General features: G+C 37.5%; 1 protein-coding gene across 1 annotated transcript in view; it reads right to left on the reverse strand.

The window, feature by feature from the left end:
* eys (eyes shut homolog) overlaps positions 1 to 19,951 on the reverse strand; it is a 986,043-nt gene that overhangs the window by 833,252 nt on the left and 132,840 nt on the right. Inside the window, exons 8-9 of the mRNA XM_069886108.1 lie at positions 19,441 to 19,562; positions 3,497 to 3,756 (exon numbers count right to left, since the gene is read on the reverse strand). Coding sequence (XP_069742209.1) covers positions 3,497 to 3,756; positions 19,441 to 19,562 — 382 coding nt within the window. The remainder of the gene's footprint in view (positions 1 to 3,496; positions 3,757 to 19,440; positions 19,563 to 19,951) is intronic.

Below are 19,951 nucleotides of genomic sequence, written 5' to 3' on the forward strand. Positions count from 1 at the left end.
ATGTGCATATGACAATACAGGAAGACCCCGACTCATGATGGGGTTTGGTTCCAGGATTCGCATCATAAGGTGAAATTATCATTAGTCTGGGTCTACCTGTACTCGTAGAAATTGCCGGCCCCGGAAGCTAACATCCTTGCTGCTGCTGCCCTGGGAGACTGACGACTCAGCTGCTGTTGGGAGGCTGATGTCCCTGCTGCCACCGGCCTGGGAGACCGACGTTTCCGCTCCTGCCGGGAGGTCGACATCTCCGCTGCTGCTGGCCCAGGAGGCCGGTGTCCCCGCTCCTGCCAAGAGCCCGAGGTGGCACCGGGTAACTAGGGACAGTGGTGTCACCTCACAACCTACGTTGTGATTTGGAACGCATGCGCAGATTGCCATCGCTCTCTCTCCCTCTTCAGTCCCTCTCCCTTCCCAGCGACGGTTCTGGATCCGTCAAAACAGAAGATAGGTAGACCCAGATTAACCTTTATTCAAAACAGATTCTGATCTCCGTAACTGAATTATCATAAGTCAGAACATTGTAAGTCGTGGTCCATCTGTACATTCGCATTACTCATCTGACAGTGAGGCCTCGCTTACGATTGAAGCAGAAATTGTGTGACGGAACCTTGTGATAGTACAGATCTATCACCAATGTATATAGTGTATCTAGACTGTGCTTATAGCGATTGGCTGAGAGCTTAGCCACGCCTACTGTCTGGGCCTTAAAGGGTTGTGTCCCTTGCCAGGTCGGATCATTCCGGACTGGTCGGCCACCTGTGAAGAGCTCCTGTCTTTTGCTAATAAAAGCCTTGGTTTGGATCAACATGTCTTTGGTTCTTTCGACGAGCTCTACAAACCTATCAATATGTTTTTAATGGCTCTGCTGAAGAGTTGTCACAGATATGATGTCATAATTGGCCTTTATCTGCACAGAAAACAACAACAGCTACATCAGATTCAAAGGAAGAGAGGAAACTCACTCCAACACCTTTCTTGGTTTCTGATGCTTATCTGGGAGCCTGGAACTTTCGGCTTCCTTATTAGGCAACTTTAAAATTTGAATACAATGGCCTGTGCCAATGCATCTCTGTACCAATAATTATCCCTGCTGTCTTTTCTCCAGGTGCTGGAGAAGGGAGCAAAAGGAAATAAATTCAGCTTTGCAATTTATTTTCCCACGCTTAATTCATGCCCCTTTTTAAAAAAGAATCAGTCGGGTTTATTTAGAAATCTAACCAAAGGACCCAATTTCATCAGATTTCCACTGAAGCTAAATTGAGAAGCTGTTTATTTTTTAAAAGTGTGAAATTGACCTGAAGTGCTCACAGGAAAAAAAGGCCTAATATATTTTCACTTTCAGGTAGATTAATTCATTGTTAATGATTTAGGACATCAAGTTCTAAGATATTCAAAAATGTGTTTCATGCATCGAATTAATTAGTTATTCAAGTGTGGAAAATTGTGATGATAAACTGTTCGTCAATCTGAGGCTCTGCAAAAATTGTGTAGAAAATACTTTTACTGGAGATGCCATCATTTTAGTGCAGTGAATCATAGCAAAATTTCATTGTTCTCTTTGTAAATACTTTTCATAAAGACATCTCAGTCTCAGCAATGAAACTCAAAACCCTGATGAGATGAATGCCCTGAATAGAAATGACAAAAGTCATACCCTGACTAACTCAAACACTAAAATGTGCTTCATTAAGTGATAAAACACACAATACACATTACTAAGAGCACACAAAATATATGACCAATTTTTGCTTCATACCAGACTTTGCAATTCTCTTGAAAAATTAAGTTGCATTTATGCAATACATGAAGTACTTTATTTCATGTCGCATGAAGTTTGCAACTTGTTGACAAGTTTATAACTATTTCATATTACACTGAAGTTCCAGAGATTGATTACATGTAGTGGGCTGCATACATTTGATATCTTCTCTTTTGCCAGCTTGAGTGCAAAGAGACTGTTTAGCAAAACTTACAGCATCATTTACAAATTGATAAAGAGCTGAAAAGCTAATATTTAGACAGAATAGGCACTGTTGCAATTCACTTTTAGATTTAGTGGGCACAATTTAGGAAAGAACTGGAGTTAAATGTTCATCACTTCTTTCTTTCTGCATTTGCTTATGGCCCAACCATGTATTTTATCTCACAAGCCCATTAGTTTTCCTTTGATTTCTTTTCTACTTATTGTATTTAAGTTTGATAAGCTTGGTTGAATGTGAGAGACAGAATGTTCTGGCACATGATCTGCTTTTCTACAACCAACTAATGCATGTGGTTAAAAAAATTACATAATTACACACCAAAACTTGATCAATTGACAAAAGCATTGCAATTAACTAATGTTTTTTTTCAGAAACCTTTGCATTAGCTATTAAGTTGTTTCATTTCTCTGCTTTATCCTCAGTTCCTCGCAGTTTTCACCAACATTTTAGGAATAATCTATAAACTAATCTGCACAAAACATCCAATGTCACTGTGTCTACATGAATCAACAGAGATAATTGTCGAGAATGATGAAACCATTTGTGAAAAACCACAATGAAAATATGGGAAGAATTTAAACGAGAATTCAAACCTCTGAGAAGCAAAATTTTCAGCTATAGAGTCATTAACTGAAAATTCCTCCAATTACTCCATTTTTATAATGAAGCAAATCAAAGTTGAGTGAACAATGGCTGAGAAATTCTGATTTGTTATTTAAAATAAGAAATGTTTGGCAGAATGGAACAAATATGAAGGGCTCAATGTTAACAAGCTGCAGGCCAAGGAAAAAAAATCCCTGATTTAACTGGTGTTTGCGTTTGATAAATAGCCCCTTGATAAACTCCAAAGTACCTCAAAGAAGGCTTCAGGTCCGACCCTCCTATGGATGCTGCAAGACCTCCTGAGTTCCTCCAGCACTTCTGTGTTTTTATTACAATCACAGCGCCTGTAGATTTTCATGTTTTACTCCAAAATAGTTTTGTCAACTCAGCAAAGTTATATTCTCATCTTGAAGTCCATCTGCAAGTTTTGTTTTGGGTAGATTTGGAAACCAGGTGCAAAAAAGAAATCATCCATCCAATCATTTACTCCATTTATACTCATCCGTTTTGAGACAGCACAAAAGGCACAACTGGTGGAACTGCTGCCGCAACATGGGTTCAATCCTGACCTCTTGTGCAGTCAGTATGGAGCTTGAACCTTCTCCTGCTGACCATCTGGACTGCCTCCAGGTACTCCAATTTACTCTCACAGCCCAAAATGTGCCGGTTGGTTGGTTAACTGCTCATTGTAAATTGCTGCCAATATGTAGGTGAGTGGTAGAATCTTGGGGGGAACAGGGGGTGTTGGGGTTGTTGATGGGAATGTCAGGAAAATTTTAAAAGAATGGAATTAAGGTGGGATGAGTTGAAATTAGACTTTTTTTGTGTTTGGCACAAAATCACTCAGCTAAAGGGGATGCTTCTATGCTATATGACTATACCAACTGAATATTATTTATTTTTCTTACCTGGCTGGCAGATACAGGCAGCTGTCCCATTGCTTTGTGTAATGCAAGTGGAAAGATTGCTGCATGGGTTGTTGTGGAAAGCACAGGGATCATACCGCTCCTCACACAAATCACCAGTGAAGAATGGAGGGCAGATGCATCCAAACATTCCAGGAATGGCAGGCTCAAAGCAGGTGGCATCATTTTGGCAGGGATTGTTATTACATTCATTGACATCCTCTGTGCAATCTGATCCTTGCCAACCTGGACTGCATATGCATCTAAAATACAAGTAAACAAAAAATATTATTAGCTTAGTAGAAACCAGAATTATTTTTACTGGGTAATATTACAGGGATAAGACTTAAACTGAAACCATTCAAATATCAAACAGAATTTGCATTGGCGGCAGCTATAAAATGTATAGCAGTTGCATGGAAGTCTGATTCACATTTAGTTATGGCACGTTGAATGCAGAAATACATAGCTGTATTCCCTCCAGAAAATTACTTATAACTTAAGAAATAAGTATAACATATCTTTATAAATTTGGCATCCATATTTACAAATTATTGGAGTAAATCTTTAATTACATTCATCCTAATCCTTGAAACCTGCATTGATATTCTCCAAATAAAATTAATTGAATATGTATTTTTGATCTAAGGTGTATCTCTTTTCAGCAATCCATTCTGATTTTCTATTTCATTCTTCCTTTTTTCTTTATCTTTATACTTTTCTTTTCTTTGGGGTCTTTCTGAAGTGGATGGATGTTGGGAGGATTGGGGTATAACCATCATGGATTTACTTTTGTACTTGGTATTTTTAATTTTGTAATTGACTGCATGTCTGGCCCAAAATTTTTAAATAAATTAATAGAAAAGTACTACTGTACACTCCGTCTGTTATACAGTACTCTCTTGATATTTGAGCATGCCTCAAGCATCCACACTAAAAGGAAGAGCAGACAAAGAATTGCTGGAGGAACTCAGCAGGTCAGACAGCATCCATGGGTAGAAATGGTTCGTCAATGCTTCAGGTCTGGACCCATTATCAAGACTTGAGGGAAGGGGGCAATATTACATTTATAGAGAAAGTAAGAAAGGGGAGGGACCCAGAGGACTGGACAAAAGTTGGAGACAACTGGGGAAGTGGGGTGGGAAGAAAATGTAGAGGGGGGAAATAAAAATATAACTACAGCAGTAAATAAAGAGCAGATGAAAACATAAGGTAACAGTTAGAATACGTTTCATACACGAGAGTAATTATTTTCAATATTTTATTGGTTACATCAAATTAATATTAGATAGGTACATGACAATAAAATAAAATATTGACAAATCTAATATAATAATAACAATGGCATTGAAACCTATGTTACATTGAAAAGAATTAAAAAATACACTATACTAATTATCAGTCCCCTCCATTCAGAGGCTACTGGCTTCACACAAACAGTCCACTACTAATAATAAAAAAGGTAAATAATGGGTACAAAAACCAGAAACTAATTAATCTTACAAATCTTGAAAATAATTAAGAAAGGAACCCCAGAAAGAAACAAAATTAAGGTTCATTTCAGGAGTGGAACAGCTATCACAATTTTTTGAGAATGATTATGATGCTTTAATCTTTGCTAATTATCTACTTGATAGGACTGTAGAAGAGGAAGATATCTGATAAGAAGAATGGAAATGGGAATCTGTCAAAGAGCTTGATTGATATTTGATGATCCCGAGCAAGTTTTGGGATTAAAATCAATGGGGTTGTGAGCTAATTTAGACTTATCATTTTACGAGTCCGATTGGGGGAAGGGAGGTCGCTGAAGCTTTCCGGAGTCATCTGCCACCTATGGGGGGGATTTATTTCTGTCCACACCCAGTTAAGTGGGGAGTTACTACTTTGTAGTGCTTTATACAAAAATATTTTTTTATTTGAATACATTTAATTTTGTTGGGGGCGGTTGGGAACTGTTTTGTTTAGTGATTTTTTATCAAGGGAATTTTTAATTTTTAAAAAATTATTAGAAGGGATAAAAAGAGAGGAGTTTTAAGGTTTTTTTTGAGTTTGTAGAAGGGATAGAAAGTTAAGGGGTTTTTTTTGATGTTCGAGTTTTACTTTGATAATAATGTCTAATATAAATTTTGCAATGTTTAATGTTCAGGGTTTAAATAATCCGATTACGAGAAAACATGTTTTTGCTCATATAAAAAAGATGAAAGTTGACATTGCTTTTTTGCAGGAGACTCATTTAACCGAAAAAGAACATTTGAGATTGAAGAGGGACTGGGTTGGACATGTATCTTCATCTTCCTTTAACTCAAAAGCAAGAGGAGTAGCAATTTTGATTCATAAGAAAATACCAATTGAACTTGCTTCTTTGTCAGAATCAATTGGTCATATTTTAATGATTAATTGTAAATTGTTTGCTGAGCCATGGTCCTTATTGAATGTGTATGCACCTAATGTTGATGATGAATAGTTTGTGTCTGAAGCTTTCTTAACTTTAAGTCAAGCTAAGGAGAATATTTTGATTGGGGGAGACTTCAATTGTGTGTTAGACCTTTTATTGGATAAATTTCCGAAAGTTGTGAAAAAATCGAAACCAGCGGTTCAATTGGTTTCCTTGATGAACGACGTGAATTTGATAGAGGTCTGGAGAAGATGAAATCCTACTGAGAAAGATTTTTCATTTTATTCTTCACGTCATGATTCATTTTCTAGGATTGATTTTTTTTAGCATCAGCACATTTGCAAGCACGTTTTATTCAAGCTGAATATGAGAGTAGGATAATTTCTGACCATTCTTTGCTGTTTATTTCTTGTGTGGGGCTAGAAGTTATTCAATCAATTTTTCACTGGAGGTTCAATGCAATGTTATTGAAAAAACTGGAATTTGTAAAATTTATTAAGGATCAAATTGCTAATTATTTAGATTTGAATAAGAATACAGTCAAGAGTAATTTTATTGTATGGGATACTTTAAAGGTATTTTTATGTGGTCAAATCATTAGTTATGCATCAAAGGAAAGGAAGAAATTTCTGGTAGAGTCTCAGTTGTTGGAAAAACAGATAGCAGAGTTGGAAAAGGAATTTCAGAGGAATTGTACAGAAGATAATAAGGCATTTTTGACAAAATAGAAGCTAAAATATAATATATTGCAAACTGACCAATTTGAATGTTTGATTCAAAGATCAAAGCAATGTTATTATGAGTTAGGGGACAGAGCATATAAACTTTTGGCATGGCAATTGAAAACTGAACAAGCTTCAAGGATTATTAATGCTGTGAGGAAGGAAATTAATGACCAATTTTTGTCATTTTACCAGAAATTATATGCTTCGTAGGTAGTACAAGATGACGGTTCCATTGAAACGTTTTTGTCAGAGTTAAATTTACCAATATTGAAGGAGAAGGATGTGAGAACGTTGGATTCTCCTATTACGGATTTAGAAATAAAGGATGTTATTCAACAAATGCCAAATGGGAAGTCACCAGGAGATAATGGGTTCACTGCTGAATTTTATAAAGTTTTTTTATGATGATCTGTCCTCTGTATTCGTGGATGTTCTTATCAGGTAACTCAGGAGCAAGCTTTACCAGACTCATGTTTGAGTGCAATAATAACAGTTATACCAAAAAGGGTTTCTTCTTATCAACCAGTTTCTTTAATAAATGTGGATTATCAAATAATAGCGAAATTATTAGCAAATAGATTAGCAAATTATTTACCACAATTAGTACATTCTGACCAGGCTGGTTTTATTAAAGATAGGAATGCTTCAGATAATATTCTTAGAGTGGTTTCATTGATCAACACTTCATGTCAGCAACCCAACCTACCAATGGTAGTATCATTAGATGCTGAAAAAGCTTTTGATAGGATCGAATGGAATTTTTTATTTAAAGTTTTGGAGAAATATAAATTTGGACCCTTATTTATTGGTTGGGTGAAGGCACTATTTAATTATCCTGTAGCAAGGGTGGCGACAAATGGTCAAACTTTTTCCTTTCTTATATTAACGCGTTCAACTTGTCAAGGATGTCCTTTGTCACCAGCCCTATTTGTGTTGGTCATTGAACCATTAGCTCAGGCTATCGGGCAGAATGAGAATATTACAGGGAAAAGGATTGAACAGGATTAATATAAGATTAATTTATTTGATGATGATATTTTGATATATTTAACTTATCTGGATCAATCTTTAATTTATTTGCAAAATTGTTTAGAATTATGTGGTAAATTATCTGGATATAAAGTGAATTGGGATAAAAGTGAAATACTGCCAATTTCTGAAGGAAATTATGATCAATGTAAACAAATTAGTAAATTTCGATAGACTGATAAAATTAAGTACTTGGGTATAATGATTGATGTAAATTTTGAATCATTGTATAATTTAAATTATGTACCATTAATGAGAAAGCTTAAAGCGGATTTGACTAAATAGAAAGATTTACCTTTAACTTTAATAGGTCGAGTAAATTGTATAAAGATGAATATTTTTCTGCAAATTCAATATTAGTTTTAATTGATTCCTTGTTCTCTTCTGAAATCCTTTTTTCAAGATTTAAATAAAGTCGTTCAAGAAATTTTATGGAAAGGAAAATTAGCAAGAGTAGCGATGCATAAACTGACCTGGCAGTTACGTAATTTAAAAAAATTATTATGAAGCAGCTCAATTAAGATTTATTAATCATATGTTAGATGTTTCAAATCCTCCTAGTCGGGCTAAGGTGGAATTGGAATCTTGTCCTCATCAGTTTGTATTTAAATGGAATACTGTTTTATTACAGAAATATAATGTACCTATTTTGAAACATTTATTAGAAATTTGGACTAAAAATAATTTATTAAATGGATCAAAAGATAGTTTATCAGTTCAAACCCCAATATATTAAAATAAATTGATTCATTTTTCATTTTAGAAGATTGGAGAATTAAAGGAATAAAAAGATTGCAGGATTATTTTGAAGAAGATAAATTTTTATCATTTAATCAGCTTAAAGAGAAATTTGGCATTTTAGAGAATTCTCTGTTTGTTTATTACCAAATTAGGGCATTAGTGAAAGATAATTTTGGAAGAGAAATAAAAATTTCTAAGTGAACTAAATTTGAATTTATGGTTTCATATTTTTCAGATAAAGGTTTTATATCAGAGATGTATGTATTATTACAAGATACTATGGTTAAAAAAATTAGATACATCTCGGATTAAATGGGAGCATGATTTAAGTTGTGAGATTAGTCAGGTGGATTGGGAAAATATGTGCTATGATGGGTTGACTAAATTAATATTATATAATTTTTTGCTTCAGTTATATTTTACCCTTGAAAATTGAAAAACCATGGATTTCGTAATTCAGATCTGTGTTTTAGGTGTGGATTATGTGTTGGAACATTTATCAATTTGTTTGGTTTTGTGATAAAGTTCATCCTTTTCTGGTTTAAAATTAGGAAATTTCTTCAAAATTTGTCTAAAATTCAATTTCCTTTAGATCCCAAAATGTTTTTGTTGGGCTATTTTATTCCGTTAGTGGACTTGGGGTTGGATAAGTTTCAGACAGCGTTTATTCATCTAACGTTGACAATTGCTCGTAAATGTATTGCTATGTCTTGGAAAGATGAAGTGGAGTTAAACTTAACTCGATGGCATAATGAGTTGAAGTTGTGTATCTATATGGAGAAAGTAACATACAATTTACATAATAATTATGATTTTTTTTGTTAAGATGTGGACACCTGACATGAAGAATATGAATTTAGCAATATTGTAAATTACTGAAAGTTTTTGTTTATTTTTAATGGTTCCCTTGATGGATCTGTTGTGGGAGGGGGAGGGGGTGAGTTTGTTTTACTGTTTTTTATGATTAGATTATTTATTCTTTAAAAGTCTGTTTATTCTTATTGAAAAAATACTAAATAAAGTTTTTTAAAAAAAGGAGTGGAACATCTAATTTTTTTTCAAAATCAGACACGCCAGCATATCAGACAACCACTAATTATGAGTTGGAGGGACAGCATCTTTCCATCTCATTAATGTAGCCCTTCTAGTGATCAGGGAGGTGAGGGCAGTCAGATTTAAACCAGATAGCCCACTTATTCCAAAGAGAGCAAGAAAAAGATTTGGAGTCAAATTAATACAGTATTAAGAACTAAAGACAAGGTACAAAATACCCCTTCCCAAAAATTGGAAAGAGAAGGACATAACCAGAACATATGATAAAATGTGCCTTCTTCAGTTATACATTTGTCACATTGAGAAGAGAGATTAGAATAGAATTTAGCCAATTGAACTTTGGAAGGTATACTACCTTAAACTGTAGTAGGATCCAGCACAAAGAGAGGGTGAATGCACTCACTTCAGAAAAGAATTCCATGTATTTTCAGAAAAATAACTTGAAAATCCTGTTACCATAGTTTTTTAATACTGTCCAGGGAACCATCCCTAGAATTTAAAAGTAATTCATAAAGATTAGATACCACCCCTTTTATAATTAGGTTTGAAATTAGACATCATCCTTATGTTAGGTTCCAGGTCTTCAGGGGAGTTTCAAAATCAAAGAATTCAAAAACCTCCTAATCTGCAAATATTGAAAGAAGTGATGTCTAGATATTTTAAATTTAGTGGATAATTGCTCAAAAGATGCAAGATTTTGGTTAGTAAAAATATCCATAAAGGATTGGATACCTAAATTTAACCAATGATGTAACCAATATCTTGAATGGAAGGTAAAAAAGAATGACCTAAAATAGGACTAATTAATAAGTATCTATGCTACCCAAAATGTTACCTAAATTGAAACCAGATTGTCTAAAAACAAAATTATCAGTTAATTTGGAGGCCAAAAAAGGTAAAGGTGATCAAAGTATTGAAAGAATAGAATACTTTTTGGTGGATTTAATTTCTAAATTAATGCATCTTGAAGCACTTAAATTTTCCTTATGATGAATCTAAAAAATAATATCTAATATTAGCTGCCAATAATGAAACCTAAAGTTAGGTAATGCCAAGCCCTGTTCTTTTTAATATATTGAAGGAAAACATTTTTTAAGACTGGTGCATATTTTTCCATATAAAAGAAGATATGATAGAATCCAATGAACCAAAAAAGGGGTTGGGAACATAAACACAGCTTGAAAAATATATAAAAATTTAGGAAGGATATTCATTTTGATAATATTGACACACCCAATTAATGTCATCACACGAGAGTAATTCAAACAACTTTGGAGTAATAAATCAAGAATAATTTGCACTATTAAACTTTAGAAAAGGAAAATGAGGTTGAAACTTATGAATGCTATTGTACATTAATTGCTGATCATCTTGACAATGGATACCCCTAAAACGGAGTCACTGACCACTATACTTTGAGACGGACAGACTTTAATTATCTCTCCTCAAGACTAACCTCAAGGAAGGAATAAGACCTGTTTCCTTAATCTTTCCCTCCAGACCTACAGTTTTACTTAACAATTCATTCAATTCCTCTTTGACTGTTCATATTGAATCATTTTTGTTTTGCTGCTCACTGTATCCATGATCAGAACAAGTTGCTGCCAAGAAGCAATTGTCTACATCCTCCCATTAGAGTTTTGCCAATTACCTTTCCATTTTTTTACTAACAAGTTCTACAATCTAGTTCATCTCCTGCAATGAGCATTGTGCAACAGGGAGAAACTACATCTACCTGCCACCCATGATTCATCCTACTTAATGACCTGTAAGCTTGATGTTGATTAAATTAAAGTGTTCTTGGTTTCCTTCTTGGTAATAAATGGTAGTCGTTCCAACCCCCAGAAAAGCTGCCCCTTTATGTATCAATTTTGGTTTGACATTATTCTGGTAAGTCTTGCATATACCCCTTTTACACAGATATCCCAGTTAATTGGCATGTGAATGACCTATGCCTAAAGACAGGTCGGGTCGTTCACACTGAACTAAGAAAAGCCTGGTCAGTGTGACTGTTTACAGAAAGGCTGAGAATCAGGCCGGGTATCTCTTCCCACACAAAGTAATTTTGAATGCTCCACTGTACAGTGATGTATGTGTAGATCAAGTAATCAATTGTTTTTACTTGTTACATGCAATCATATAGGACCCAATCAGAGGGAAATTTATATTTTTATAAACTGAAGGAATGGCTGACTGAGGGTCAGGTAAAATCCTTGTATTGTGCAATGGCCACTGGAGAGCACTGGTGAACTGACTGTTTATCCTGTCAGAGGCTGCATAAGGTATTCTGCCCACAGAAATACAAAACTGTTAGCAGAGTGAAAATCCCCATGCATTTAATCGGAGAACTGCTTACCCCTCAAGAAGTGGCTAATGAAGGGGTTCATAACCACCAACTCTTGATCAATGGCAGTGAAGCTTCAATTACCATTTGAGCTCAGCAAGACTGCCGGGTGAGAATGCTTTCAGACGTCTCAAAGGTCTCGATTTTTGTGCCACTTTTGTGTCAGTGGTTGTCTGTTTTGTCCAACACAATATATGTGAAATTAACAAGGACAGTTCATTCCCGAGTAGATCACTGAGTTATCCAATCTCCCTGAGCCTGATTGAGTCCATAATCAGGGTCCACAAGCACAGAGTTACCAAGCTATCCGCGAAACAATTATTTCTATTCTGTAAACAAATTATGCAAACAAATACTGTAACACATTTTAGTAAATGTTTATTGTACATGTAAAACAGTAGTGCAAATGAAAAATGTAAATAACAATTGACAATGAAAAGAGTGAATTCAACTGTGAACTGTAAGTCTGAACAAAACACCATTATACAAGTTTTAATGCACAACACATTGATGACAGCTGTTAAACCATTCCAACAGCTGGAGGAAGGAGGAGGAAGATGGATAAAATGATTTGCATCTGTCCTTCGTGCAATGGAGGTGCTGCTATTGTGACTTGGAGATGGTGAAAAATACTGCTGCGGGATTCCAGGGGTGCAGTGATGTCCTGTGGAACTTCGGGGCAGAGAAGCGGGACCAGGAGCAGGGTTATGTGGTGCAGGAGGTGCTATGTGTCCAATCAGATCCTGCAGAAGGGAGGTCTGTTCATGCATCTCCTGCTGAATGTCTTTAATCATTATGCCAAAGGCATCCATGCATTGAGCTGCCCCTGTCTACCCACCTCCCATGCCTACTTCTCTGCCTTCATCTGCTCACTCCTCATCATCGCCTCGCTGTCCACCTGTCTTTCTGGTTGAAGACAAGCCCTCTCATCTCCTGCAACTTCTCCTTTATTTCCCTTGTGACCACATACATTTTTGCCATTTTCTGCTTTTTCTTCCGCACAAGGGACATTAGGAAGATAGCTCTTAATGGGCAGACACTCACAAAAAGACATGAGAAAAATGGCACAAAGAAACAAAACTAAGTTTTTACCTGGCTGATCGAGAGGCACAGATTCAGCATTTGTATTGGTGACGTCTGTCCAAGCCGGTTAACATCCCAGTCAGAAGCACTGCTGCAGCAAGACGCAAACTGTCTCAGGAGGGGCTGCATCCTCCATAGAGCACATAAGGGCCACAGGGTCTGAGGAGCAGCCTGTCCCCCAAATCGCATAGCACTGGTCCAAATAGGGTCAATCTAACTGCCCTCTACCACTCCCAGAAGTGATCGTTGACCTGATGAAATTTTTTCTTTCAGGGACTTCAACTTGTTAATGATCTGTGCCTTGTCCCTTGTAAAGCCATGCTCCTTCATTTGTAGTGCCAGCCTCTCAGAAAATGACTCATCCCTCACTCTTCCAGTTAGATTTTTGTGCATCTCTTCTTCCCATCTAAGGGAAAGGAGTTCTTGCACCTCCTTATCTCCCCAATTAGCCATGGTTCTATTTCTGAATTACACCAGTCATTGCTATCTCCTTGTTGCAATTTCAAGCTTGAATCTATCACTGGTAAGTCGCAAGCATTGAATGTCATCATCGAGTCACAGCCTTTGACTGTCCTGGACCCGGGAAGGTGGGTAAGCTTTTTTAAATTGGAGCTGATGCAAAACAAACAAAACTAAGTTTTTACCTGGCTACCTTGCCAGGTAATTACAGGGATGAAATTGAACCCCCATCCCGCACTCGTTGAGTTCACACAGGTAAGTGAATCGGTTAAAAGGTGGTTAATTCCTGTCTTTCAACAGCAGTGTAAAAGGGGTAACAGTCTCTCTACCTGCATTTTTGTCTAATATTCAGAGAAAGATTTTGCACAGGGATGAACTGTTACAATACAGACATTATGACATCACAATTCCCTCATTTAAAATTGCACCCAAATTATAAACAGACAACCCCAGTACATTTTTGAAAGGTGGGAGGAAACTGCAACACCCAGAGGAATCCCACACAGAAATGGGGGGAAACATACAAACTCCTTACAGACAGTGCTGGATTTGAACCCCAGTCACTGGAGCTGTAACAGCGTTGTGCTAACCACCATTCTAACCATGCTGCCCTAAAGCAGATTCTCTGCTGCCCAATTACATCCCAATTAACCTACAATCCCATACAGGTGGAGGGTGGGAGGAAACCATAGCACCTGAGGAAAAGCCACGCAGACATGGGAGAACGTACAAACTCCTTACAGAGAGTGGTGGATTATGTGCTGGTGTTTAATCACTTTCCTTTTACTAGTTATAAGCTGCCCTAGATTCACTAATTCCCCATATTATCCTGACTACATTTCAAAAGTACCGCATTGAATGAAAAGTGCTTTGGGATATTCTGAGGTTGTTAAATAGCAGGTGAGGGTATTTCATAATTGCAAGTTCAATTTTAGTCAGTGCTGTTAGTTCCAAAGCAGCTATTACAATCACAAAGTGTCAATGGCTGCATCAGTCCGAATCAGGAAGAATATTTCAAGCAGTAAAATCCTCATCTTTGTCTGACATTCACAGTGATAGCAACTACCTGTTCTTAGTCCCTTTATAAATGAGCCAGTCACGATGGGTGGTACTGGACACTGACTGAAGTCAGAGGATGTGTGGACAAAACAAAGTGAGAAAGAAGGGCAATGTTTGGAAAAACCCTGATTCAGTTGGAAAGACAACTGCTGCCTAGATTCAGCAGTGTTTGATTAAAATTCTATGAGTTGCACAACATTGAAGCAGATCCTTTGGGCCATTGAATCTGTACAGTCTATCAAGCAGACTTCACTGATTTACCTCACATTTCAATCAACTCCCCTTGGTTCTAGGGAAAATTTACAGTAGTCAATTAAATCATACAGTCTTACAGCATGGAAACATGCCCCTCGGACCAGCCAGTCATTGGAATATTTCCATTTGCCCTCATTGTCTATACCCTTTAATCCCTTGGCCATTCATGAGCCTGTATTAATGCCCTTCAAATATTATGATTGTATTTGCCTTTGCCACCTCATGCAGTGTTTTACAAATATCCACACTCTGTTAAAAACCTTTCTCTCAGAGGTTGTTTGTTTACTTGTTTTTGACAGTTCTGCAATGGCAAAAAATTCTGACTATCCAAATCATGTGCATCAAAGCTTTCTTTCCATCTGTCAGGTCACTCATCAGACTCCTTATCTCCCGAGAGAGCAAAACCTATCAATATTCCCCCATAATTACTCCTCCAATATAGGCAGCATCACAGTGAATCTCCTCTGCACTCTCTCCAGTGCAATCACATCCATCCTATTATGTGGCAACCAGAAATCCACTCAATATTCAAAGTGTCACCTGACCAATATTTCATAAATTTGTAACTTTTATATTCTGTGCTTCATTCAAAGCATGCTATGCATCTTCTTCAACACTTTATCTACCAATGTTGCTACTTTTGTACCTCAACTAACCTTCATGCCTTTGGGATGTGAAAGAAACTGGAGCATCTTTTGGAAACCTATGCAGTCACAGGGAGAATGTGTAGTAAATTCCTTATAGGCAACACCAAGGTCAAGTTAAACCTGATTACTGGACCTGTGAGGTAACAGCTTCACGAGCTATGCCACTAAGCATGAAGATAGCTTTGCTGAGATAACATAGAGTGACTATTTATTTAGAATGTGATTGTGTTGAAGATCATAGATGCCATCTGATAAACCCTGTGCTATTGGAACCTCTTATGCTGAGCTGTCAAGCTGATGTGTTCTTCCCAAGTGAGAAGAGAGCCGATCTTGTTTGTTTCGAGCACAAAGTCTGTCACTTGCTGATCTAACTATCGATAAAGTCTGGCTAATGGTTATTCTCTAGCAGCAACAACCTGTCCACTTGAATCAACGCTTCGTGCAGTGCTGACCATACCTGTGACTCAGCAGAATCAAAAGTATCCTATGCAAGGATTAGTTTATATCAATGGTCTAATTGTTATCACCTCATCAACATAACTTGCAAATTAAAATCATGCAGTCTCTTCAAAACTCCCATACATTCCGACATCCTGAAGACACTTTTCTTTCTCAGGAAGTGTCTCGAAGGAAGGACTGTTTGAAAACCACCTGTAATGCAAAAAGAATCTGCCCTCCATAGGAACAGAATTGAATTCACAATGAAAAACATGAAAATCAGCCTAACTCTCCAATGAAGAAAAGGTTGATGCAATGTTTAAAATTTCAAGAAACCATGGTTTTGTTCAAAATCATCAAGAGCACAGCAAGATGGTCTTCTGAAGGACCATCCAATTAGACCCACAACCCTGCACTTTCCCCATTGCCCTGATTTTTTTACTTTCTGAGTATATATTGCTTTTGTTTTGAACACCCGAGTCAAAATTTTCGACATCCTGCAGTGAGGTCCAATGTAAGCATGTATTTGTCAAAGACAAATTCCCAAGGAACTTCAACTGAATCTGAGAAAACGGAGTCTGAGACATGGCCATATAAGAGATTAGGATAGATGAGCAAAAGCTTGGTTGAGAGAGGAAAATAGTGATGTGCGGAATTATGGAAATTTAGAACCTTGGATCTAGTCAGCTTAAGTCAAGACTAACAATGAAATTGAGATAAAAATAGCAGGCCTGAGAGAGGCCGGACCTGGGGAAGTAGGAAACCTCAGCAGCAACAGAAATTTTTAGGGCTAAGGGACGTAACACGGAGGAGGAATCATGTGATTTTGGGTGCAGGGATTGCGCACAGCAGATTTTCAAGGGTTGTTAAAATCCCCTTTCTAGGCTCACAAAAGGAGGGGACACCAAGAGGAGGAATTGCTGGGGTTAGGAGATGTAAATTGGAGTGTATTCAAGTCTGTGCTGCCAATTGACTGATTTTGTATTGTTTGTGGACTATTCTTTATGTTACACCAAAAAGTGCACCAAAGCATGAATGAAAAATCAATTTTTGAAGGGAAACACAAGTTTTCAAATTGATTCGCGCAAAGTAAGTTTTTCCTGAGCCAGCAACTTTGATTTTTCTCCAGATGAATTCCAATTCCAACCATCCTTCCAGTAGTTTTTGTTCAGTTAAGAACTATCGATTTATTTGGAGATTCATAATCTCCTGTTTCTTTCACTTTCAGATGTGCGTTCAGTTGCTGCAGAATTTGCCATGAGGAAGACTGGCTTCATGAAAACTCAAATCAAATTGCAATTAAAACATATTGTGCTGTTAATCTGCCATGTAAAGATCAGAATATTGAGCCGGATCTTTCTGGGTGTGACTCCACCAGTGGTCTCACCTGTGCCAAATGGGGACAGCTGATCTGACATGCCTTTCATTTCCTGGAGTCAATCAAACAAGACCCTCATCACAGAAGGGCCCGACAAGCTGTTAAATAGTGTTTCTCAGCCTTTTACTTTGCACTCACATACCACTTTAAGTCTTCCCCATGACATAAGTGCTCTGTGATTAGTAAAGGATTGCTTAAAGTGGTATGTGGGTGAGAAGGGAAGGTTATTACTGAAATATTTTGTTTGAGAAAAATTGCCATTGGCCCATTTCCTTTCGAGTTATGAAACCGTGCACATAACAAATCAATTAAGTTTTCAAACTATTTCTTTCCACCTACATACCACCTTAAGCAATCCTTGACTAATCACAGAGCACCAATGGCACAGGGAATACTTAAAGTGAGTAGAAAGAAAAAGGTTGAGAACCACTGATGTAAAAGGAGGTTATAAAGTGAAGCCTGAGCTTCATTTACCATTGGCATTTTTAAATGTCTTTGACACCTCTGGTTTTCCTTTCTTAAAGTCTACAATCAGCTCCTTGGTCTTGATGACATTGAGTGACATTGACCATTCAGCCAATTTGTCTCTGGTCGGTGGTTACTTAGACATATCTTCTTGGGCACCGGTACAACTGAAACCTGTTTGAATCAGGTGGGTACTGAACCCTGCTGGAGTGAGAGGTTGAAAATATCGATGAAATTACTAGCCAGTTGGTCTACACAGGTTTACAGTATTCAGTTGGGTACTCCATTCAGACTTTCCTTAGATTCACTCTCCTGAAGGCAACTCACATGTCATCTTTAGATACTGACAATAGAGGATCATCTGGAGACGTGAGAATGCGCCATGGATCTTCCTTTTTATGATGGTCCAATCAGGCATAGAGGACATTGAGTTCATCTGGGAGTGAAGTTTTGGTTTTGTAGCAGGTTATGTTATTTAGGCCCTGTCACAGCTGTTGGGGTATCTTTGTTGTTTCCACTCTCATCTGGAATCTTCACTTCACTTCACCAGATCACCTCTAGGTCATATCTGCACCTTGTGAAACTTCTTGAACTATGGACTTAAATGCCTGTGATCTGGCTCTCAGTAGGTTCCAGATTTCATTGTTCATCCAGGGCTCTTCTTAGTGAAAACCCTCAACGATTTGGTGGGGATACACTTGTCCACAGTTGCTCTGTAAAAGCCTAGTATAATCATTCAGATTCTTAAATGAATACTGCCTACTCCACTAGTTCAAGGCAATTCTGTAACCGTTCTTCAGCTTCCTGCGACCATCTTCTGGCTGCTTTGATCTCTGAAGCCTCTCTTTTTACACTCTGTTTATGGGCAGCTAGAAGGAGCACTGCCATGATCCAACTTGCTAAAATGCAGCCTCGGGAAAGAATGTTAGGCTTCCCTTACCTTGGTGCAGTAGTGATCAAGTGTGCTGGGACCTCTGGTGCAGCAGGTTGATCAGGATTAACCTCCAATGACCACAATCCACTTCCTTTGTGTCAGATATGACTCCAAACCACTGATGTTCTTCCCCTTCATGTTCATTGATCTCAACTTTACCTGATCTCTGTTATGCTACATATGATCCCTTGATATCAAGGGAAGTTATTCCATCACCTATCATATCAGTTTGGGTCTCCACATTATAAAGAGGGGGAATTGCAAAAATGATTTAAAGGCTGACAGGTGTTATAATTGTTGAGAATGTTTCAACAGGCTGGGACTCTTTTCTTAACCAAGGAGAAAATGAATGGTTGCACAACAGATAGCCTTTAAAATGCAAAAGAGCTTTGATAGGGTAGACATGGAGAAGGTGGTCCCACCTGCTGGTCATCAAAACCACCAGCTATAACAAACAGCATGTGGTGGAACAGTCAGTGTTGATGCTCATAGCTCCATCTACCTAGGTTTGAACCTGTACACGTGGAGACTGCAGCTTCTCCCTGTGACCTCAGGCATTTCCTTCAGGTGCTTCATTTCCTCCCACCTGCCGAATGACATGGGCGAGTGTCAGGAGAATCCAGAGGTGTTGATGGGCTTGGGAGAGACATTATGTTGCAGAGAAATAAGCGGAGAATGGAATCGATGGGAATGCTGAATGGCCTCCTTTGTGAAATAAGGAGCAGTACTAAGACCCCATCTTTGGAAGTCGAGAAAAGGAGTACACAGAATATTCATAAGTTAAATGCATTAAGATTACATCATGAGGATAAAATGGAATGACAGGTGCTTCCAGGCTGTAGATTCAAAGCAGTTTTGTGTTCTGTTTGTAGATTATCTTGTCAGTTTCAAACTACCCATAAAAACACCTTGATGCCCTTGTCTTATGGGTATGGTACTCACCGATAGCCATTTACAAGATCCATGCATGTTCCTCTGTTCTCACAAGGTTCAGAAACACACTCGTTGACTTCTTGTTCACAGAAATCACCCTCCCAGCCTGGAAGACAGATGCACAGGTAGCTCTGCATAGAAGGGAAAGAAATACACAATCTATCTCAGGAAGGAAGCAATCTACTCATTTTCCATCTTGTATGTAATTCATGTTACAAAAACTTTGGTTCATAAGATGAGAAAGAGCATTGAACTAAAGAATTGGCCAAACATACTTTTTGGAAATCATTCCATTTTCTATCCTAAAACTTCCCTCTTCCATGCACTTAGAAATAAACATTCACATTGTTTACTGACAGACCATTGGCAGATTCATTAGAAACTTGACAAAGACCATTTTGCATTCAAATGTCCTTCTCGAACAAAGAAATGGAAATTATTATTGGAAATCAATGCCACAAATAAGACAAGGAGCCAAATGAACTGCCCCGGATCAGTCTGTTTTATTCTCCTGCATCAT

The sequence above is a fragment of the Narcine bancroftii genome, chromosome 6, assembly GCF_036971445.1.
Source record: "Narcine bancroftii isolate sNarBan1 chromosome 6, sNarBan1.hap1, whole genome shotgun sequence".
NCBI classification, from domain to species: Eukaryota; Metazoa; Chordata; class Chondrichthyes; order Torpediniformes; family Narcinidae; genus Narcine; species Narcine bancroftii.